Below are 25,420 nucleotides of genomic sequence, written 5' to 3' on the forward strand. Positions count from 1 at the left end.
GATGCAATTACTTATTATTTGGGATCTGTTGCATTATGGATTAAAGCTGTCAGTCATTTTCTGTACATGAAGTTAGTGATGTTGTTCCTTTTTTTGTTGCTTTTTACCAACATTTCCCTCAAAATATGAGAAAATAAAGCACTTTTGGGTACACTGTGTGGGGAAAAGCCTAAAAGCAAGGCTAACATTGACATATACTGTGAGGTTCTATAGCATTTTAAGGCAGACAATGCTCAGCTCTAAGGAAATAAAGACTAATGTGAAGCCGCCCCTTTATTTGGAGACATTTGGCAACAAATGTAGTTGGCTAACAACCATAGAGCCGAGCCAACAGACAAAAGCTATGTCAGGCTTCCCTAAGATTATGGAAGGGAAAGATATACTACCAGCAACAAAGTGAAAGTAAATCCTGCCAAAACCAACCTCTAATTCTGTTTATATAACATCACGGAGAATTCTCGTCATTGCTAAATACCGATTGCTCCACTGATTCTTCACATTAGAGTCTGTTTCCAGGTCGTCTGAAAAAAATCTAGTGTTGAGGTCTGGGACTTAGAAAGAAGAGTGTTTACAATACCAAACCTCTGTGGCCCACTCCTCATTTCTGCTTCAAGTCACTGTAGAATGATAAGACACAGAAATATGTGGTTGAAATTTGAGCAGTTCTGTGTATGCAGGCAGTGAGGCCAACAAGGAAGAAGAATGAGAGTAAACAGCATCTCTGTTTCTTCCCATCCATTTTGCTTGTTTGCTGAAACTGCCATTGCATTAAATTGGAATCTGTGCAGTGCTTATTTAATAACCAGCAGCATATTATAGTAGTTGCATTTTTCTTCACTGAGAGTGCAAATCCCAAGTCATCATTTAATAAAATAAACATTTCAATTGAGCAAGACTGAAAACACTTAAAGTGTGGCACAAACATATTGCACAATACACAATTCAGGGGATAGAAAAAGTAATGGCATGCATCCAAAGAGAAAATATAAAAGATTAAAACAACCCCACCGGCGGTATAAACTACAATAAGCAGGGAAATGTTTTCCTACAGTAGGTGTCGGGTTTTGTAGAGGGAGGATATGGAAGATGAAGACAGACAGGGAAGTAACCCATCCAGAGGCGATAGCTTCACCTTTATGTTTACAGCTTGCCACGAGTGATCACTGTAGCAGTGAAAGGTGTACCTGTGCACTGCACGCCTGCGCTGAACTGTGCACGTCCAGGTCAACTTGAGACCCACCTCTCAGTCATGTGGGCAATTCAAAACAACCCACTGCGCTAGTTCTGTTCACACGAAACCACACAACTTCTGGAGAGGGAAATCAGCGACGACTGTCTTTGCTGCGACTTCAAATATCCCGTGCCACCGATAAGAAAATGAATGGGTGTCGTGATCGCTGCTCTGCTGAACAATATGGCGCGGTGTGCTGGTGCATGTTGCCACAACTGGGTCATAAATTCACTGATAACCAGGGCCAATTCTGCCTAATGCTTCAGAACTAATTTAAATGATGATGAGCCATATTACCACCAGACCTGCGCAGGTCCTGATCACCATACCCCACAGGACTCATCATCTTAAGATAGGGAAAGTATAGAGAAAAGCAGGGCGAGGGAGAGAAGAGTGGAAGAGGTAGGAAAAGAGGAGGATGGAGAGAAGAAACTCAACGTGTTATGACTAGAAATAGAAATATAATAGCACCATTTTCTATAGATCATAGATCCTAATACACTATTTCAGATCATATTAGTACAAAGGGTCTAAAATCCCCTCTTCTACTTTTTCTTCTTCTTCCCTTTTTTACCGCATGGGTTGCCACAACCATCTGCTCGTTGGCTCTCTATTTCAGTGCACCCAGATCAAGAAATATGCAGCACACTCTCCATGTCTCAAGAAATAAAAGCATCCATCTGATGAGGGAACTGCCAACAGTCCTGCCAGGCAAATCTGCAATGTCCACATCCATTATAACTTATTTTATGACTCATTTTTTTCTCGCGCACTCTTCTTATTAACTCCATATGATACCACTCCAGACCCAATATGTTCCTCTATCAACAAGTATCTGGATCCGATGAAGGGGGGATGAACAGGAAGGATAAATGCTAGGAGGGATGCAATGAACTGTGTGTGTTTGTGTGTGTGTTAGGTATGGGCGTTAAAAATGAGCCAGGAGATCCAGAGGAGGGGGAGAGACATAATGGCAGGGAGGGGCGGTGAAATGCGGCCATCCCAAGGACACTGCACTGAGGTTATATTTATTGATCACAGGAGCTCTGAGGGGACACGTGCACAGACATGAACTGTAGTGGAAGTAAATTCCACTCTCACAGTAACTGTTATTGCTTTTTGCATCGTTATCAACGGAGGAGAAGTGCTTCAAATCGGCTTAGTCCAGATTTTGATTGTTTCTGCAGAGAATCTGTAAGATTTAAGTTGTAGGATTTTGGCAAATATAAATAAATAAAATGCTTTTTTTTGCAGCAGTACTGTGGATGTATTATGACATCATGCTGTTTTGCTTAAGAACAACTATGATATTACAGCCACAGAGCAAGCAAGAATCTCTCACGCATAATATCTCTTCTTTACACTTTATATGCCTCACCACCAGTGACCCATTGAACAGCTGGGGGCAAGTGAAGAAAGACAGAGAGAGAAGAGATAGTCACAGTGACTTGTGTTGGGTGAAATCGTTCTCACTGAGATGACAGGAGGAAAACTCCATATTAACCTGCTGCCACACCAGTGGAGGAGAAAGAGCCAAAGCAATGGTCGGTTATGCTTCACTTGCTCCACTAGGCCGTCCTGATTGGATTGCTGTGTTATCATCTACCCATGATATCCATCTATCTCCACCCCACATGATTTGTTTTCAGATTTAGACTGCTCAAGCTTCACATTGGCTTTGGCTGAACTGCAGAGAATAAGCACTGAGCTTTTTGTTCCCCATTTCTTATTTTGGCATTGTATAGAAAAGAAGAAATACTCCCGGCTATACCAAAAACCGCTTCAGTGTCCTTAAGAGCATCTGAATGTTGTTTTAAGACTGACTTGAAAAAATGCAAACCCATCCTCTAAGACGATTTGCAGACCATTTTTCTTCCACTTGGCCTCCACTCCATTCTGTTTGATTCATCATAAACTCATGCCAAAAAAGAAATACATCTTCCCTGTGTTTATGGCTTGTTTTTTTTCCACAATTTTCCATTTCACCATCTGAGCTTCTTTGATATCATCTTTCCTGTTATTCTCCCATTTATTGAATCTTTTCTGAGAGCCATGAATCACAATGTTTATGCTCTTTGATTGCATCACTGGTCTATTTTCGCTGCAACGTCTGTAATAGAGAAAAATAAATAACAGTCTATTGTCATAAAATATACTACCACGAATGAAGAGTTACTAAACCACCACAGTGTTTGAAAGTGAACCAAATATATAAATATACTCTCTGATTACATTTTCAATGGTTTGATGTAATTGCTATGATATTACAGTAACAGGAGTGGCCTGGTTTTTAAATAAAATATACATATATGGTGCACAAAAAAGAAGCCTGCTGAGATCTAAGGCAGCAAGAAGATAATTAACATAGAGAGTATGGAGCTTTATAGACAAAGTTAAACATAGAATTAAGCTAAATCACTGTATTAATGATGATAATGAAAAATATATAAATCTAATAAAAATAAATTGGACATGAGTGAACAAGGAGAGGTAGTGATACTCTATGTTGAAGCTGCTCTGACTGTGTTCAAACTGCTTGTGGGAGGAAACGTGACCTTGAGACAAAAGGAAAGAGAAAGTCCCTGGTTCGATTCCTGCCAGCAAATGTGTTGCCATCAGTTTTACAAATGTCATGAAGGATTTTATATCTCCACCTCACGTAAGAGTTCAGTTCCTGGTGCAGAGAGTGGGAACGTACGGAGGTGTCTGTGATGCAGGCTGTTAATATTTCTAGTGAGCTCTAACTTGTTGTGGCTCTCTCCCAGTCTGTCTGGGCATGTGCAGAGAAGCACTGCAGTGCTGCACTGAGAAAAGAGAGAGAGAAAGAGAGAGAGTGAGAGAGAGCAGGAGACACGAGTTTTGACAGTGGGTGCTCATTTATTCCCTGCAATATTCTTGCTGTCATCCCATGTGTGAGGGAGCGTCTCGAGGATAAAGGACTATGTTTGTGTTCAGTCCACTGCAGCATCTCCACATTATAAAGCATCCATTAGGCATGAAAAGGTTAATGTCAACATTTGAAAACTACATGGCACTAAATCCATTTTGGACTGAACATAATCTCACCGGACAGCTTGAGCTTTTCTGATTTTCTCTTTCCAAACAACCAAATCAAGTCCATACAACCACTAAATCACATGTAAGTCTGGTTGTTCTCCACCTTTCACCAGCTCAACTCCAGGCTCTCATTGGGATCTCAAAAACAGAAGACAGAAACAACCTATCAAAGACAAGGTTTAGTCTTTTTGGCTTCTGTTTGTTCCCATGCAAATCTCTGATAACTGCTTTTCTCCTTCGATCACTTTTCTTTGATTCGATTTCATTTGTTTTTTTGTTTTCTTGATGGTGCAGATTCTTTAGGCAGAGATTCACTTGTTGTTGCTGTTTAGTGGGTAAAAAGTTCAGCTGTGCTCTAAGCTCAGCCTTCATGTGAGGAAACTCCCAGCTCAAACCAATAGGGAGGAAATAATGGGACCAACAACACCATTAAAGAAGCTTTCACTACTGTTTTATACTATATATAACAAAACTATTAAAACTATTGTTAGTTCTATAACAGGACACTAAGACCACATTTGTTTGAAAGGGAAAACAAAGTATAATCAGAGCAAAGTGGGGGGAAACAGCTTCCTTTGATGGTGTGTGTTGTGTTCTGGAAAATGATGACATGGCAAAAGAGTCACAGGTAATTTTTTCATATCTCTAAGGCAGGAGAGGTTGTGTGTGTGGTCATTAGCCCTGTAGCTTTGATACAGCATCATCCTGCAACATTAATTGGCTACTTGTGCTGTCGCAAGCTTGATCATCCCTTGCCTCTCGGGCTGCTGAGGCATCAAAACAGGTGGAACATAAATGGCACAGCATGTGCACCTCGGAGTCGTGACGCACCCTGGTATTTCTAAAAGCTGTCATCCATTTTGTGGGCAATGATGACGATAGTGGCAAAAAAAATAAAAAAATAAAAAAAATAAAGGGGGGGTTGGGGGAGAGATCTCTTGGCTGAAAGGGCCATCAAGTGGTCAGAAGATGAACTGCACCCTCGGCCAGTTGCTGAGCTACAGAGGCTGTGCCGAAATGAAGCGAGCAGACCGGTGAAACACTTGCTTTCCCTTGAATTGAAATGGACATGCTTGAGCAGACCCTTTGTGGCAGGCTCCAGGTGTCATTTTCTGTTAAATGATGCCAAAAGGAGGCACGATTTCTCAGTCTTAAATAAAAGGAAAACACGACTGCAAGAGGAATTATGGTGTAAAATTTCTCCCTGATAGAAATGTCATTTTCAGAGGAGAGTTAAATCATACCTGACTGACCTCACTGATTTCAAAAAGCCAGTATAACGGCTGTAAGTGACACCGCAGTCCTCCAGTTTCGCTGGGATATCCCTTACAGGCTCTTCGGTGGCTCTGCTATCCAGCTCCCTGTAATGCCACACTGCATTCCTGAGAAACCTGAAGAACCCTCAGGTCGGTGGAGCAGGTGCCAGTGAACAGCGCTTCGCCTCAGGTCAGGCCTGTGGGCAGAGGTCACACAGAGGTCAGGGTCATTCAGAAGGAAAGTCAGCATCTTATTAAGAGTAGTATTTCTCATTCATGACTCCACGGCGAGGTGGGTGAGCTGCATAGCCTAACATTCATAATGGTAAAAGATATTCAAATTAAACTGTTTTCTATTCACTATAATGACTTGTTTATGAATGAATGCAGTTCTTCTACCAGGCAGCTACAACTGATGATTAGCGGTGTGTTGTGGCTACATAATCAGTTGTGGTTGGGTGTGATATAATAAAGTGTACCACTGGGCTCCAGGCCATAAATATATGATGTTTGTCCTACAATCCTGCAGTTGATTTTTTTTTTCGTGATGCAACCTCTTAATTCACAGACTCTGCTTTTCATTTTCAACATGCAGCTCAGATTTGTTTGTGATGACTTAGTTGATACTGTGCAGCCTAAATCCCCAGTGTTTTGACACAGTTACTAGAGACTGTACAGTGCTTTGCTTATGCAGACACTCTTCCCTTAAAAAAAAGCTGCCTGCCCTCTGGGTTCTGCAATTACAGCGTAATCAGTTGCATCAAATGTGACAGAAGACTTAAGGCAGTGGCCTGAGTTGTGTTAGTGTAAATAAATAGTGCACTAATTTTCTTTGCTGAGATTGTGCTAATGACTCAACATGTTTGTTTGACTGATTAAAATCTGCATATTTTTGTCTCTTTAAGCCTCATCACAAGTTAAAAGTATCATCATCAAAGAGATTAAATGGTTTTTAAATATGATGTGATTCTTGAATATTTGAAAAGCACATAGGACTTTCATTGTTTAATTGAAGTATTATTTGGTTTTGTACATCATATATAGATACATGCATATGTATATATATATATATATATTACTATACTCCTCATGATGTAACCCAGTAGCCGCTTTCATTCAATATTTATTCTTTGTTAAGCTTTCACAAAGCTCCCTGCAGAGACACAGAAGAAATTAAATAACTTTATCTTTTCCCACAGGCTTTGAAGCACTAACTGAACTTCATCTGTGAAAATCTGTGGAGGACCCCTTTAATATTTCAGGAAATCTCATTAAATCAATGTATGAATAATGAATGCTTACAACTTCAAATGGAGGTAGAATAAATGAATTACCTGAAATGTATTTGCCCTCGTATTGCTGATGCATTTTAATGAGTTGATTTTTGAGCGTCCACCGTCAACGTCACATTTCCATTTCAGTGAAATACAGACATGAATCAAATTTTTAGTCTTTTGCAAACATGAGAGTTGTTGTAGTCCATGCAGATTCACATTTCTCTGTGGCTATTACAATTATGGCACCACACTTTCTGATGAGGCACCATTTATAAAGATTTTATAACACATAGTTCATTATTTTATGAATGATAAATAAATAATTTTATGAATGCTTTATAGATGAGTTAAAAGCAATTGATAAGGACAATTTCTAGGTGGCCAGGTTGTGGAAAATCCTCCTCCAGCATGACTTTGCTTATCTTTTTTATTTCCCTTTTTAACTAAATAGACCATGTTCATGCTAAGGTAAGTTATTTCACAACCTGGCAACCCAAAAGTTGTTATTGACGGTTAATCTATAAAGGTTCAGGAGTGATATTCACAATCAAGATAACTACTAATTATAGTATATAACCCCTTAACAAAATTATACAATTATTTACTTACTAATTAATGAGCAGTTGTTTCATTAACAGCCACGCGGTGGTAGTAATGGTGCAGTCGACTCTTAATGACGTAGTCTACCTAGCGCGTGCGGCTCTAGTGTGTGCCGCCTTCTTGTCATCAATATTCATGGTCTCACTTAAGTGAAAGCTCAAGCCATAAAAAGAGAAAAGTTTATGTGTCGACACACACCTCCTCGGAGACATTTTAACGATTCTAAGGTGAAATATATTCCTTCTGTTTTGTTTCATTTGTTTTTCAACCTGCTGAAACTACACTGAGGGGAAAGTTGAGCAGGGACACCTCCAGCTCTTAACAGCGCCTCATCCAGCTGCTGCGGCTGCTGCTGCTGCTGCTGCACGGAGAAGCGGCGGGTGGGAGAGTGGGAGGGTCTGTGGGTGAGCCTGCACCACTTTACCCTGAGAAGTTGTATCAGTGGGGAGGTTATCACCACCAGTGTGGATTAACTGACAGCACCCGAGGTGACTGGACCGATGAGATGAGACTGACACACAGCGGGAGTCCTCTTCTGCTCACCGTCACCTGCATGTGCTTCTCGGGAGGTCTGCTCTGGTCCTACCAGGAGGAGGATGCCAGTGACGGGTAAACTTAAGGACATGACAAGCATCAAAGAAGCACTTGTTTTTTTTTTAGTTAAAGGGTAAATGCTCACTTTGCCTCAAAAAATGTTTTCCTCCTTCTTCCACAGTGGAGAGTGCTCTGAAAATAACATCTCTACAACTAAGTACCCCTGCGTGAAGTCGACCGGAGAAGTCACGACGTGTTACAGGTATAGTGTGAATAATGTGAGTCATGGAGCTGGATGCTGCAGGGATCACTAGCTGCAGTGCAGTTGGCTGCTTGTCTCTAAAAGTGATTTCAAAAAATGTAGCTCTGGATTATGTAAAACTTGACTTTGTCATTTATCTCTCAGATCTCTCAAAAAATGCAGCTCAGATGTTGCAGCTTGTTGAAATGTAAGTGAAGTGGAAACATAGTTGAGACACTGGGCACAGGTTCTGCTTTATGGAGCACTGAGAGATAGATGCAAGTGAAAGTCACATAAAATCTTATTGCCTGAGGCTAGCAGTGTTATTAAAATAAAAATCAATAGGCTGGTAAACATTCCTCAGTGTCACTTTTATTATCATTATTATCTTTTATTATGCCTTTGATTTTTGATTTTGCTCCAGTTTTGAAGTGAGCTGTTGATTATCTGCTTCCTAACAAGGCTATAGTTGTATGTTGACATGAAGTGATTACTACTTAATGGGCCATTGTCGTCCTATTGTGAACTAAAGGGATCATAACAATCTAAATGTTCACACACAAGCCCCCAAATTGGTCTGTTCAGCTCTGACACCAGCTTTAATTATGACGGGTCACAGACACAGTGGACACAGCGTTGCCTCTCAGCAAAACTCCTGTCAGAGGCTACGGATTAAGTTGTTAACAACCTAATCTGTCTTCATACCAAGGGGCCCCACAGGCTTAATAAAAAAAAGACTTGTAACTGCAGACTTTTAAAGAGTTTTGTCAACATAATATTCACTAATTTTGATTGATTTACACATCAGAAGTGTATGAGAAACAGCAGGATGAGTTTAAGTTAGTCTGTAATAAAAGCTGGGGCAATTCATTACAATAAGAGCTGAGATGTGGTACTGCAACACACCCACACCACTCCTCAGGGTGTTCTTTTACTACACATTATTGTTATAAGAATCATTCATTCAGTCATAATCTTATCATGGGCAGCTATTCAACGCTCACACACCCCTATGTGGAAATTCAGTGGTCTTTATTTCCAGGCACACTGTGACTCAGGCTGATGAGATGCACAGTCTCTCTTTGGAAATTGAATCATGCGACTTATTCAGGGAACTAATTTCAAGCATTTTATAAATGATTTTGATTTAAAGCAAATCTATTTGTGTATGCCTCTCTGGGAAAACAGTATGGAGAATGAGAGAAATGCCCGACTGTTGGATAACGCTTGTGAGAAGTCGCCCAAATGTCGACTTTGGGAGGTTTCATCCCTGCATCACTTGACAAACTGCTGGTTACGGTTCAAGCACGCAGTGACATCCCGTTTGATCTTCAAATCTCAAACACACTCTTAACATAATTATGTTGTTTTATGGTTATTGGCCACGGCCGCAGTTGTTTCCCCACAATGTTTATTTAAAGAAGAAAAACGGTTTCAGCCAAGAGCCAAGATAATGTGCCCTGGGTGCATTTCGGTTCACCTGCACAGTGTGGGCTGATGACTGCACATCGGCCCTGTAATTGTTTGTAGAGAGGTTTTATTGTGGTGCCAGAAATTCAGATTAATGATCTGATTTTGATAAGATGAATATGGCACTTGCATTCTGCAATTTTTATTATTTATTTTTCTTTCTTTTTCCCCCCGAAAATGCAGGCACATACCAGCGCAATTACGCCTTGGCATGACTGAGCTGGAGTTCAAAGGGAACTAAGCGTGATTTAAGTTGGCAACATTCAGGTGCCGCAGGAAAATGTAGGCTTATGGCATTCATTAGGGCACTCTGTGTAGTATCACCATGTCTGTACGTTTCGGAGCATTTCATTGCTGTCATAAATTTTTCCTTTTTTTTTTTTAAAGCACTGTCAGAAAAACTGTGAAAACCTTGTTGCTTGCACAGACAGGTGTGCTCTGCTTTGATGATATAACATGGGACCACAATAAATAAATGATCTGTGATCTAATTCTGATTGTATCATCACCCTGGAGTTTCCATTCATCTATACAGACCTACAACTACCACTAGGCTTCATGGTGGGGGGGCAGTTCCAGCTGACATAGGGTAGGGGCAGGTTACGTCATGGGTAGGTTGCCAGTCTGTCATTAAGCTTCTTGTGAGGAGTTTGTTTTTGAAAATATTTTTATTTGGTGATTTGGGGAATATGTAAATGCAATTTTTCACCAGCTAGAAAACTGAACTTTGTAATCTGCATCAGAAATGTGTTACAAATTTCTTAAAAATCGATATGAATGTTCAGCATGCCAATAAGTGAGCACCAGAGTTGGATTTTGAGGACAGAGCCAGAGTGGCTGGCTGAACACTAAACTAAGTTAAGAGGCGGATGTTTGTAGCTGTATATTTTAGACACAGACGTCAGAGTAGTGACCTAACTCTTGACAAGAAAGCAGATAAGCATATTTCCCAATATGTCAAAGCAGTCCTTCAAATAAGCCTTAACATTCACTTTATTTTAAAACATTTTCGAGGCGTTGAAATTCAAGCCTTTCCCTGTCAGCCCAGTGGGAGAAGAGAGGCCCTGATGATGGGATTTTGAAACAGACCTCCCAGCCCCCGCCCCCCCTTTGGTCATGGCATGCCACTGTGTGCACAGTTTAACACTCATCCTTGAGGCATTTATCATATTGTGAAACAGCACCCGAGGAGACGCCTGAGACCCAGAGAGCATATGTCACAGTACGAGAGAGGTACCAGAACCTCGGCTGACTCCGACCATATCCGTCTCACTGTCAGGGCAGCCTCCTTCATCTCTCACTACTGTCTCTCTGGGTTGTTTCATCCACAGATTGGCATATTTGGGTTAAAGGCCTAGTTTTGTAGTGTGTAAGGATGCAGCATGTACGTGCTCATAGTTGTGTACCTACAGGCTAGTTAACATGTGCTTGACGGTGCAGAGTTGTTGTTTGAGGAGTTGCAGCTCAATCATGAAGGCCTGTGATTGCAGCAGAAATGCTCCACTAAAATCCAAAGGAGGCTTTGATTAAAATGATAAGGTGTGAGCTGTTTGTTGAAATTTGCCATTCACTGCTATTGCATTTCTGCAATGCACCAGTTTATAAACAGTTTTACCGGCAGCGTTTCTCCAAGGAGGCTTTTTGTTGTAGTTTCTGTTGATGCCTATTGTTTCTCTTGGTTTCTCCATGGCGGTCAGTCACTATTGGCTAACTGTGCTGTTTTTCCTTATAGTGTTCTTATTTTTGTTGAAACCACAGTTGCTGCTGCTGAAAGCATTAATCCATCACTTTCTTTGTCCAGAAAATGTTCTTTAATGTGGTGTCTATCACAAAGCAGGATTACTGAATAGAGCTGGACCAGTATAGCACAGAAGAGGTTTTTATTAGAGTCCATGTTGCAGATTTGAAAGGCCTCCAGGTTTTTACTCAGCAGTTATCCAGCTAACTTCGTAATCCCGCTTTGTGAGAGAGAGACCCTCCTGGAAAAAATATACCTGACAGCAGCTGTTAGCAAACAGCAAATCTCTCAGCTGTCATGATTTCTTTCAGGCTAAGTCGCTTTATCAGCTGGCAACAGCAACCTCACACAGCACAGTTGTGGATGTTTTTTTTCTGCTGCTGAGATGAAGTATCATATGACATCTGTGAAAGTCCAAGATGAGAGCCAGAGCCGATGTGTTCACCATCGTAGCATCGAGACACATTAATAGTCTCTGTTTATAACTTCTCTTAGGTGACGAGAGGGTACATGAAGCAGTGATTACACTGGTTTGACTTATTGCATATCTGCGACGTCGGCCTCACCTTACCCTGTAAAAGGGAATGCTGCTCTGGACAAGAAGCAGAGCGCAAGGCAGAGCGAGTCTTTCCACTACAGTATGCAGCTGTAACAGTTACGCGTAATTGATGTGTGGCACGTGTAATTGTTGCTTTGTTATTCTTCCAAATAATTGTGGTGGTAAGACACAGTTTGTTGTGTTCTTTGTCCCCCCCTCCTCACTCTGGAGTTTACACAGTATGGAAACTGAGGATAACATTTCTCCCCCTCCTCCCTTCCATTGTGAGACATGATAGTCACGATACTTCACATGCACTTGGCCGATGCAGGCAGCATTGTTGGGTCTCGTAAAAAAATCCCCATCACCTTATTCCAATGAATTCACTATAGGATATTTCCTAATCTCTTATTTTAACTTCATCAGAATGTGATCCATGTTCCATTGACGGCAAAACCAATAATTGATTCATACTGCAGTTCCCAGCAAGTGAAACACAGAGGGGGGTGCTGCTCAGTTCCAGAGAAATGATGACTTAAGTCTGAGGGCTGAGGACTCTTGTTTCGTCTGTTTTTCACATCACATTCGTACGTACTCTGCACCTTGGAAGGATCTCCTCATCTGAACTTGGGCTCCGTCTCTTAATTCAAATAGTTTTCAGCAAGAGAAATACACCCGGAGGGTTCTTCGTTGCCATATTGTCGTCCCTCTGGTGATCCTCGCGCCATGAGGGATATGTTGTGGCACAGCATAAGCTGTTCAGCAGGCCTTGGTTAGTCATGTTGATTACTTTTCGGCTGCTTACGTTTCGGATACAACTATAAATACTCTGGACCGAAAAATAGAACAAGCCGTAGATTTATGGACAGCGTAAGAGTAGCATCTTTCAGGAGGTGGAAACATGTGTCATCCAGGTAGGCCACCATGTTATGATACTGGGACATTAATATCAACTGACCTATGGGCACACGTCCAGTGTTTCAAAGTAGACTTTAATAGGTTAGAGTCCTTTAAAAAGAAGCCAAACTTAAATTTTCCAGCAGCTTTAAATACCCGTCATAGGTGAAATTACACATACAATCATTCAGTATAATTAGGTGATCATTTAAGGATAAAAGACTGAAACCGACCGCTGGGGAACTGATGACTGCACATGAGTGAGATGGAAAACATAAGGCAATTTGAAATGATTGAAGTCTGCGGCACTCTCTATAGGAGGCGTGTTTTCGATTACTTACAAACCTAATGATCAGCCACCTGTTGTACGCTTCATGTCGGAGAACCAGTTAGTAGACTTCATATACTTGTCAAGTCTTGTTTGTGAGTGATAAAAACAGCAGTATCAGCAAGGCAGAAAGTAGCGTAGCATTGAAGCACAATAGAAAATCATTACACTTCTGTGGTTTCCATTTAAGGTAGAAGTTTCAAAGCAAGCATACTTTTTTTTTTTTAATAAAGCCAAATTTGTTTTTACTCAGCAAACAGTTTTAGATTTTGTTTAAACCACAAATTATTATTCTTTTTTTGTAGGAATAACAACATTATAAACTGTTGCAGTTCAGGATCTGAACAGACAAGAATGCATCGAGATGAAGTAAATAAGTCGTCTGAGGAAGGAGCGTGGAATAAGTCCAAGCTGTTTCTCAACATCCCTTTGAGTGAAACAGAGTTTACTGGAATTAACCCCAGTAGATGCAGAATGAGATAAGACTGCTGGAAATCATGCCAATCAAAAATGCCTGAAATGATTTACTATACCTGGCACGGATTCAAAGCACTGTGATACTGTATACTGTAGAGTAATAAAATAAAAAGGCTGCTGTCTTAATGAACGCCATTACATTCCACAAGCAGCTCTATTGTTATAACGCCATAAACTTCTGCTAAATTACAAAGTGCTCAACACGTGTGCTAGATATCTGACACAACCATAACACTTTATCTGAGATATATCCCATAATTCATCACAACTCAGATGTCCTGTCAAGAAAAAGACGTCAACATCTGTTTTCTATCGATGCTCAGAGAGAGGATATGAAGCCTGTTAACCGAAGGGGACTGCTGTATTACAGAGACTGTGCTGCGGGTTCAAGGAGTTAACGTGAACATTTGGTGTTAGCCTGACAGCTCCCACACAGCGGAGAGTCAAAGGGGTCTGAAGGCGTACAGGGGAGGTCAGCTGCCATGTTGAGCTAATGATCCCAGTTTGTCTAATCTGAGACCTGATAGGGATCAAGTGAAGATGTCCAGTGAAATACTTTTCATAACTTGTTGATTCCTCTTTTTTTTCCATTCATAAATTCAAGAACTTTACTCTTGAAAGGTGGTGAATCAAGAACATAAAATCAGTGGCCTTAGCATGTTTACTGTTTCCTCTTCTCTTTTACTACCGCAAATTAGGCCCCAAAGTATTTCTGTTAAAGGACAATTCCAGGCAAATTCAACCTGGGGCTATAGTTTCCTAATATTTTAGGTCTAAAAGAATTTCTGTCAGTATCTGCATCAGCACAGCAGCGTTAAATGAGAGCAGACAGATCTTACGCTTAGGGTGTTTACATCCCTCAAAACCACAATTTTCTTCCACAGACAACATCAGATGGCTATTCAAAAACATCCCGAGGGGTTTGATTACTTCAAACAAGCAGACATGTTTGTAAACGGAGCTGTAATACAAAGACTCGCAAAGTCTCGCGTGAGAGTCACGTTGAAGGCTTACTTATGTTAAAGGTCGTCTGAATCACTCCCGTTTGTTTTATCAACAAAGGAATATCAACTCAGAGCCACAGCATCTTCGTAGCAGTAAGAGTAAGTCTGGATATTGTTTATTCTGCCTTTAAACATACTGATGTCAATTTGACTCTTGTATGCGAGACTTCGCGAGACTTTGTCTTACAGCTCCGTTTACAAACATGTCAGCTTTCTGGAACGAAACAAACCCCTGGGTGTATGTTTGAACAGCCATCTGATGTTGTCTCTGGAAAAAAAGTGGTTTTGTGGGATGCAAACAGCCTAAACAGCGTAAGATCGTTCTGCTCCCATTATACGCTGCTGTGGCGATGCGGGGACAGACAGAACTACTGCAAAACAGGAGCAATTAAAAAGAAAATCTTTGGATTCCTTTAGACCAAGAATATTAGGAAACTATAGCTCCAGGTTGAATTTGCCTGAAATTGTCCTTAAATGAACAACTTATATAAGTGGTGGGAATCTAATTTCGTGCCTTTATCGTCAGGGCACCAGACACCATTTGTCAGTGTCTTACCCTGCAATAGAAAATCTAACAAGATGTCTAAGATTTGGTTCATTTCCAGCACATTATCTTCTCAGTAGGTCAGAAAACAATTAAAATGAGTGAAGATAAAATCTGTTCATGCCATGGACTCTGAATTCATCCCAGCGTAATTTCAGTTTCATCACATGCATCTGGAGCTTTTCAACTTGAAAGTAAACAGGCTGTTTCTAGTGTAATTTCTCATAAGCAGCTTCTCTGCTGTTGAGTTTCTCTGATTGGCAGTAATAACCCTCCTCCATGTGTTGGACTGAAGAAGAGGCCATGAGGCTTTCACTCCCTGCTGCACATATAGACATCACTTTGTACTTTATCTCTTCCACCACCACCGTTTCCTTAGTCAGAGGCCTTTTCCTACTTTATGTGTTCATTAGTGATGTCAAATCAAGACATAACTTTATATTACTCTACAGAGAAAATCATTAGTTGCAGTGTGAAGTTCTGAGCTTGCAGAACTCAATAATATTGTATAATACACAATTAACCTAGGCCATTTTTTATTTCCTTTCACTGAGGTAACAAGACAAATCTGCATTTTTGTTTGGGATAATTCAGATACAATCAAATGTTATGTTGTCATTTATGAAGTCAGGAGTTGTACATATTTGTGTTATGCCGAGAAGCTAGAAGAGGCAGAAGTAAAAATAAATAAATAATGAAAGAATTTGAAAATATAATATCAAATACACATTTAATCACATTAGGGAATAGCAGAAAAAAGAATTTAGCAGCCTGTAACATGTTCAGAAGTTCTCTTCATCACTGAAATATTCTTTGATATCGACATATTTCCTTTTGAATGGACATGCACACACCTGCATTTACAGAAAAGCCAATTGAGTAAGAAAGAAAGTGAGGAAGATCTCTGTCTTCTGTCACAGATTAGATTTACTTGTTAGACCGAAAACAGAGCCAAGAAGAGGTGCAGACATCTAGGTTGCTCTCCCTCCACATGAATTACAGTATGCTGAAAGGCGAATAAGGAATTTTCGCCCATTGACGCCAAAAAAACGACTGTCTACCTCGGCTATTGTTTTCATATATCAGCTTTATTTATGACTATCAACTGCTTTTTGTCCCTTCTGTCAGTTTTCCTGTCCTATAGAAATATTAGGTATGTTGATACTAATAATTCACAGCACACATGCCCCATAGCGTGTGTCACTTTAATGGTGTCGCACTTTGCACCGTTTATTGAGTAATATTGTTATAGAAGTCGAGCCAGTTGGCTCCGAGCTATTTCTGCAGGTCTTGTCATTAATGTATTGTGTTGTTGGGAGTTCTCACAGTCTGTGGTGTGAAGAAGAGGAGGAGGTGGTGGTGGTGGGGGGGGGGGCAGGTTTTTCAACTCTGATTTAAAGTCGCCGTTCACCTTTGCTCCCATAGAGGGTGATATTTTACAAAGCATTTTAATACGTATCTGTATGATTTTATTCTAAATGAGATGTGAAGTAGCTGCTTACACTCAGTGTTGTCAACAATTCATCTGATATGCCCTTTTGGCTAATGGATGAATGGCCATCCTGGCCCTTAGAAGACAAAGCAGAGTGTAAGTTATCATGGTTAGAGCTGGGGAGGACATGTTAGTGTTAAGGAGCATTCCTAAGTGACGGATGTCGAGCACAAGCAGCAGCAAACATCCTCTCTCTCTTATTTCTTTGGTGCATTAATCAACAAACAAGTTTCTCTCTTAAAATAGCAAATGAAACATTTCCTTTTTTTCCCCTTCATTAGCAGATCGATTTTTCTCTCTTTGAATAATCATAAACAGTTGTTTTTCTGGATCGTAATCAGACTTATTATTTCAACATTTTCAGCGTTGTTGGACATTGGAGTCAGATTAGTACACTGGAGTCTAACTTGATTTAGTTAAATATATTCATCTGTTTCCACTTGAAAGAGGACTGTAATGCAAAACATGCCTTTACCGGAAAGACCGTGACTTTCCGAGGTCAGATACTTTATAATGTGTCCAAAAGCCTGGAGTTGTTGTATCTGAATGATTTGACATGTGCAATTTGGATGATTTTGACCTGATGATTTTGACCTATCACCCGTCACAACACTACACACAGTAGTTTTAAACTAAACAGTGTGTTTAAAGTACAGAACTGACTTGAATGATAAAATTAATGGCAGTGAATTAACATATGACTAAAGAACATCCTTAAAGTCAGACTGATTTCATATGGCATAAGTATATTTGTGTTAACATAGGAAGAGGAAGTGCTGAAGCATTGAAACATGGACTAAAAGATATAGGAAGTACATCCTGCATGAAGTGAACTGTAAGGCTGATTTGGTGCCTGGTGATCTTTGAGACCTTGTGGATCTGGTTCTCATTCAACTTAATATTTTCAGATCACAGGCATTTTTCCCTCTCTGAACCATGTATCACTGAGTTTTTTGATTTCTTAAAATCTCACTCCTGTTTCTTTTGGCCGATGCTCATTCACCCATCTGGTTCTTTCCGCGGAGAACTGTAGTGTGGTCACGCTTTGGTCATGCTTTGAGTTTTTCAATGGTTAAGAGATGTGGTGATATGTAAACCGCAGGTTGTGTTTTTTTCTGCCTCCAATGCTCTGGTTGTATTTATGGTTATTATATTCTACCCCCCAAAAAGATATATTCAAATTATAATCACAAAGTCAAATTATTTTGACAAGTTAATCACCTAATCGAGAGCAACTGGCCGTTTTCTTTTTTTTTTTTTTAAGTCTGTATTTTTTTCTATAGCTCATTGTTATTCATCATTGGGGAACTTCAAGCCTTAATTTATTCTCCCATTAGTGAAAAGAATAAGCTGCTAATTTATCAGCCCTGAAGGACAGCAGCTAGCCAAAGGAAATGTTAGGCTGCAACAGTGAACACACAGCTCTATACCAGTCGTTTCAAATCGTAAACAGCTGCAGAATTCAACATTAATAACACACTTTGGAAAAGAGGCTTCGTGTTTAGTAGCACATGTTACCCCCTCCATTGAGATTTTCGCTTGTATGTTGATGAATGTCAGTATTTTTTGTCAGTTGTAATCCAGTTTAATGATATTCCCCACTACCACAATCACCATCAGTGTGTTTGTCCACCTGTCAAGAGCATGTTATACTGCAGTTACCGAGCTACATCATGCCAGTTCGCTTAAATCACTAATTTGTCAACCTCCCCGCCCTCGTCTCTCCACTCACGTCATATTGCTGTTCCAAGTATGTTTTATTAGTAAGGAAATGTGCACATTTATAAGAGTTATTTTAAACTGCAATCCGAGTTAGCCAGTGCTTGCTAATTTTTATGTGCAGTCCCTGGGCGGGATATTAACTTTCACTGCATGCAAGTTTTGAAATAACACGCAAACCACAAAGCCTCTAATGGGCTAACGTATGTCACATACCACACATCTCAGTTACCTTACACACAGCATGTCAGGAGAACATGTGAAACAGGTAAAATGAGAAATATAATAGGCTACAGTAACCACATCACATCGAGCGATTATCGTCTCCAGCCGTGACACAACTTCAGGACGAGCCTCGTATCAGATATCCTACGTTTAATGCATGTCTGGTCTCTTGACTGTGGACAGCTAAGAAAAGATAGGTCCCTTTGTAAGAGGTGAGGCTGTAAGCAGGCTAATATTAGCATGTTAGCACTGAACACAACCTAGAGGAATGTTATATTAGCAGAAATCATCAAAAACCAAAGTATAGAAGATTTGACCTCATGACAGCATTAGAGCAAAAGTCCAGAGATAAGAAAGGTTGTTAAGGGTTCATCCTGAGGGGAACATGAAGGCCTGCACCAGACGACATGACAGTTTATCCAATAGTTGTTGAGACATTTTACTAAAATCAGATAATTTCAACTAAAGGAAAAAGTCATGTGCTCTCCACAGTCACAGGGGGTTCCTCCTGGGGGGAACATGAATGTCTGTACAAAACAAAAAAAATAATGGCAACAGTTAAGACCAAAGTCTGATGTCCGGACCACAGTGGTGGACGGACTGATATTTCCATTCCTTGAGCCGTATCACAAGCGTGACTAAAAACAGGGAAGCAGCACATATTTACGAGTCAACCTCACAAGAAAAACCAAGCCATAAATGTCAAAGTTCGACTCGTCCTCTGAACACAACACGGCGCTTGTCACTTCCCACGGCTTTATAACACTTCATCTAATTCTCCCAAGTATGATTCGCGGAGAAGCCGTTTGTAGCTTTGAAGTAAATGAAGTGTTTTGATCTCTCTCTCACGTACCAGCTATCAGTCCCATTGTCATGAAGTTCGAATGGATTGAAGATTGATTGAGAGCTCTTTTTCAATTTAGGCCACTTTTTTCCCTGTAGTTTATAAATTTCTTTTTAAATCATCCGGAGACAGTAGTAACACGGCAGACCAACTCTGACTACTGGAAGGTCTTTGCCTGAGAAACAGAACATCTGCTTTTTACATTGAAGTATTTATGGATATTGTTGGAGTCAATGTTACATTTCTGCTCTGGGATGAAAGATATTCCATTTTAAAAGGCAAATAATCTGTTATAAACTACTGTTGGTTTTAGTTCACCTGTCAGAAGGCCAGTTCTTCAGGGACCTGTTTGCTTTAAATCAACTTTTACATCTGAGTTTTTTGCATCATCTGCTGTGTAGGACTATTCATATTACAGGTTTTCTTCTTTTTTTTTGCAGATTTTTCCACACTGTTTACGTAATGAGGTGTTAAATACGTGAATAAAAACAAAGGAATTAAGTTACAAATAATCCCTTTGAGATTTTGAGATTCTTTTAGTATTTCCCTCAAGTGGAAGTTGCATGCTTTCAAAGCAGCTTCAGTGTTTGAAGGTGATTGGTAATATCTGGCTTATGTCCAGTAGAATGGTTTGAGTTAGAAACACATGGAGGGACTGATGATGGCTTACTGTAACAGGCCACAGACACGGTGCTCTGTATAATTTCCTGAGGTGTCAGGATCAGAAACATCACCCATAACTCTGCACTTGCTCTCAGCTTTTTACAGTGAAAGTTTATATACATGAAAAATTGAGTTTCTTCAGTCAAAATGTGACACAAGATCAGATAGATTTCTTCAAATTGTACAGCATGTGGTCAGAGTCAAATCCGATTTGTCTGAGGCGGGTGCACCGCGGCAATATAGAGCGGCAGAGGCTCAGATTGCCTCTGTTACAGCCGACAGTCTTGTTGGATTATGTTGGAAATGGCAGCACAACATGAGTGCTGTACATGGAGAGGGAGATTATTTCAAGTGACCCTCTTCAGTCACTCCATTGTTCAGTTGCCATGTATTGTAACAATTACTCATGTCCTATGCGGCTGTATACAGGTCAGACAGACAGGGGTAGTTGTTTTCTGGTTTTGGCCTGTTGCTGACTGGCTGACTGTTGTAATGAACCTCACACCCAAACGCATGCTGATCCATGAAATCACTGTTAGAGCCTATAAGAGTAGGAAAACTCAGATTCCATTCATGAATATTCAGGAGCTGGCACATTATGCTGTAGTTGGAAAAGAATAGTTCCATATTTTGGGAAATACACTTTATTTTTATCTTTTGCCAAGTGTTGGAACTGAAAACATGTGGAAACACATAGCCAAAATCTGTTTTAATGTTAAATAAGGTGCAAAAAAATGAAAACTTGTTTTTTTTACACTTGTGTCAGATTAAATCAGATTAAACAAACAACGATATTAGATGACAATTAATGAGCTGTCGATGTATTGTTAGACAGATTTTGTTGTACTTGTGGACATAGCCAGTTGTACATGTGTCCCCCTGTCTAGTATTGATGCTAGGTTAAGCTAACTGGCCATACAGACATGACGTATGAACCATCTCAATAAGGTCAAGAAAGTAAAGTATACCTCTGAAAATGTGAAGTACCCCTTGATAGGCTATACCCTATGACTAGCCATAATGACAGACATTTGTAAAACTATCAACAACAGCTCCCTCCAACTTGTGTATATGTTTTGCGGCTACGCGCTCTGACAGCATATTTTCCTACCTTTTCCACATTTACCAGGCTGCCCTGTTACCGTTGTGTCACTGGAGAGAAAATGAAAACAAAAGGGCAAGAATTAAAAGCTGAGTTTCGAATTAGTGACGTTAAATTGAGCGATGCATTTGCAGAGTTTTCAAACCAGACTGCTTGTTTGTTTTAAATGTGGGGGTCTGACCAAAGGGGGGAGGGGTTTGTACCAAAGCTTGTGTGACTGTTGCAGGCAGTGAACTCTGAGTTCAAACAGTCATTAACCAATAGGTTATGTTAATGTACCATGGTAGTGATCAAATGAGGCGCCATTATTTCTCTGGGCAGACGTATATGCACTCACCCTGGATACCGATAGAAACAGCGTTGCAGACAGCATTACATTTTAAATGGAATAAAAGACCTGCTGAGAAGTGATATCTAATGTCCCAATTTTGCCTTTCTTTCATTTTCTAATACCTTTTTATGCCTACTATGGTTTTTTTGTTTTTTCCATTCAGCTGCATTCAATTTTTAATACGACCTCCTTGAAAGTTCATGACGTCAGCAGGGTTGAGATATGAATTGCGTACAGTCCGATTTGTGACGGGGTCATGGTGTGGTCAATATGTCCTTTAAGCTCCATTAAGGTGTTAATATTCAGTCAGATGACTACATGTAATGTGAAAAGGGGGTTGCCTGCAGTGAAATCTAATGTGGAGCTCTGTTGAGTCTTTTAGCCTCATTAAATTCACAGTTCTGGTTTTATGGATGCCAACTGGTTGATAATACTTCCATGTGTCAGTTGGATGTGGATGTGTATGGTGTTGTTTTCCAACATCCAGCATTCGCCAGAACTGGGTGATAAGGTGATAATATGTCAGCTCTTGTGTGTGTGTGTGTGTGTGTGTAGCAGCTTGTCTTGGAGTTCTTCTGTACCTTATTGGCTTAGTGGCCAGTTCCTTATTAATGCAGCTGGCAAATATCAGTTTTTTTCTCAAGTAAATCTTCAAGCATCGACAGGTGGAGCCACTCAAAGCTGCTTATAAGCTATGTTGCAAGGTATGAGTAGGTAACACGATGCTCTGCAACAACTTGTTTTGCACATAATATCTGTCCCAATTCAGACATTCTATCTGGTGCCATCTTAATACAACACCAGACACCATTAAACATGTTACATTTTATTTATGTAGCAGAGGGGTTGTGCCAGGAACAACTACCCTGTTCCATCCTTTCTTATAAAGTTCAGTGTGTGCATGAAGCACTTGAACAGCTGAGTTGTTGTTGGAGCATGCGATCAGTGTAGTGTCCCTTTAGTCTTCACGCTGAGTTATACTGCTAAGTGCTTTGGGGTCATAATGCGCTAACTGCATCCAACAGACAGATAGCAGCTTATGGAAAAACATATTCCGCCAACAGTGTTTGCCTTTTATGGCATCTCCAAACAATCACCTTTAATTACACTGTAATTGGTCACAATTACAAAGACATAATATAGCAGAGCTGTATTATGTCAGTGACGCATTTAAAAGAGGAATGTGCGTTGTGAACCGTCATGACTGCCTTTTCCGAGTGTAGTATTTTTACCAGGATAAATGACCTTTACAAGAGCGTTTTGTTTTTTCAGTATGGAGAGTTGGAAAACACAAAGGTATCCAGGCACTCTGCAAACACACTCTGTATTTTGTATTTTTATGTGTGGCTATAAACTCATTCTCCAGAGGGGGTTATTTATTTTGGATTCAGTATTGGCAGAAGTATCTATCCCTCCTAATAGACCACATAGTAGTTTTGTCTAGCTCTGGAATCCCCATTGTGTTGCTTAACTTTATCTTCTCTTTGTCATGTAGCCCGGTGTGTGCTTACGGATGTATGGGACACATCCTGACATGTTGTGCGTTTTATTTCTAAATGACCTAATGTAAATCTCCGGAACAAATGTCAAAACCAGGAGGCGTTACAAACTGCAGTGCACCTCTGTTCAGCTCTTTAAATCACAATGTGGTGACCCGAGGGGCTGCAGAGGGAGGCTGTGTTTCTAAACATGACTGAGAGGGTTTATGTGAATATGACAGCATTTAAATAGCCTTAAATATACAGTTTCAATATCCTGAGATAACCATGATATTGTGTGTAGTAATACAGTAATAGAATCAGTAATCCATGAGGACTGTAGGTCATCATCACTGTGGTTAATCTAGATCTAGTTAAAGTTTGACTGCCTGTTTTACTTTTTTATTCCCTACTGATTTTTTTGCTTTGACATTGTTCATCAATTAGAGGGAGATATTTTGATGGGGAAGTTTTAACTTGTCTACATAAGTTACACAGTAGGGAAATATAAAGGCACTCTACGTATGTGAAGATATCCCAGAATCACGCAATGTGATTCTAGAGCAGGAAATGAGTATTTACATTATTGCTTAATCCGGCAATTATTGTGTGGATACCCGTCTCCACTTCCTTCCACTGTTATTTGGAGTGAGTGTCTGTGCACTGTTGGTAGAGCCGCAGTATCAATGTCTCAAAGATCACCAGCTGTCAATCATGGTGTCACACCTCTCTTGTTTGTTTGGATTAAAAAACTACCTAAAATGTCAGAGAACATCCTCGGGAAAAAGGTATTTGACATGTACGACTTCTTTAGTTCAATCAATGTCCCATTTGCAAACATTTAGCATGCAGGGTTTATGACCTATACTGTAGCCTACCACCAGGGGGCGTTCAGGGAAGCTGAATTAGGGATTTTTTTCCCCCTAGAAGATACATAAAAATAATCAATTATCACAAAAGTGGAAAATTGATTATCTTTCCATTCAAAAATGGATTAATCTACTAAGCGTTTCAGCTCTGATTCCCTCACTAGTCCATCAGGAAAATGTCACAGGAACAAAGGTTTACAGAGGAGGATGCTTGTGACTCCACTTGGTGCTGTGGAGCTTTTATACTGTATCATGTTGTAACATCCAGGAGGTATCATGAGGACACACACATGCCCCAACAGCTGCTAAACTGTAACATTGCCATAGAAAATAGAGATCAGGCGAAAAAGTCAATGAAAGGGTTTTATTATAGCAGAGAGAGAGATGAATGAATTCAATTTTTCCTCAAAGGACTCATATTAATTCATATTCACTGGACGAACAGTGACCTAAAAAACCGGACTCCTTCCTCTGAGTGTGAGTTTTTTGTTATCATTTGGCTGCTGAGAGGCAATTACAAGTAGTACCACCGACTGGACCCACTCAGTCTAGACTTGGAAAAGAAATGGAAGTTGGGGGTGATTATCCTTCAACTATCATTTCTCTGATTGCTAATTTTTCAGTATTATGTTTCTTTTCATGATGCTGCCAGCAGCCATTCTCCAAATCAAGTATTAAACACGAGGAAGTCAGATCATTACATGCGGCACTAGAAAATCAATTCCATTGTACAGTATCTGTAGCACACTTTCTGACTTTCGATACCACATTACTTAATCACAATCAAATCACTGATAACTGAAAGTGCTGGAAAAGCACACTTTGAGTCCAGAGGAATGAATGAGAGTGGAGAGTGAATGACCTACGAATTGACCTTGCTAGTACAGAGTAGACAGTGCCAAGTAGATCTGTATGTCTGCAGAATACAGGGAAAGATGATCAGTTGCATTGGGGATTAAGTCAAAGTGTCAGTGCCAGGGCTTTGGATCCAACAGCTAAAAAGAGGGAGAGTTGTACATCTGGATGAACTAAAGGAACTGGAGGTTGGCTAGGAGTGAAGTGCTACAGTCCAGACCATAGAACGAACCTGGGTTGTTGTTGATGAGGAAACGTCTGATTTAACAGATGGTTTTGTGCAAACACATCGAATGGTTTATGCCTTTGTTGCAGATTTTGGACAACGCATAGTTGACTAAGATCAGACTGAATTCCTGGAAGCTGAAGCAGGAGCAACCATGGTCTTGTCAACAATGACATGGTGTAGTAGAGGGTATAATATTGATGGAAAAACAAACTGCAGCCTCTTCATACTTAGCACGAGGCAGCTGGTTGAAATTAATGACAGTGTTGCAGGATGCAACAGTGACGCGAGTGAAGAGTGAGAATGAGGAGCGAAATGTCACTGAGAAGAACTTGTGGAATTTGATTTTTTTTTAAAAAGAGGACAAAGGAAAAGAGAAGAAGAAGCAGTCAATGCTGAGCTTTGGTGGGCTCCAGAGGATGGA

General features: G+C 40.2%; 1 protein-coding gene across 2 annotated transcripts in view; it reads left to right on the forward strand.

Annotated features, from left to right (window-relative positions):
• Window positions 1–7,597: 7,597 nt before the first annotated feature.
• Window positions 7,598–25,420, forward strand: part of ccbe1 (collagen and calcium binding EGF domains 1) — a 33,004-nt gene continuing 15,181 nt past the window's right edge. The window contains exons 1-2 of one of the 2 annotated variants that reach the window (XM_085793207.1): window positions 7,598–8,030; window positions 8,137–8,217. In XM_085793207.1, coding sequence (XP_085649333.1) covers window positions 7,927–8,030; window positions 8,137–8,217 — 185 coding nt within the window. In that variant the 5' untranslated portion in view covers window positions 7,598–7,926. The remainder of the gene's footprint in view (window positions 8,031–8,136; window positions 8,218–25,420) is intronic. The other variant, XM_085793208.1, reaches the window with a different exon arrangement.

The sequence above is a fragment of the Trachurus japonicus genome, chromosome 12, assembly GCF_045865225.1.
Source record: "Trachurus japonicus isolate A0001 chromosome 12, Traja_1.0".
Classification (NCBI taxonomy): Eukaryota; Metazoa; Chordata; class Actinopteri; order Carangiformes; family Carangidae; genus Trachurus; species Trachurus japonicus.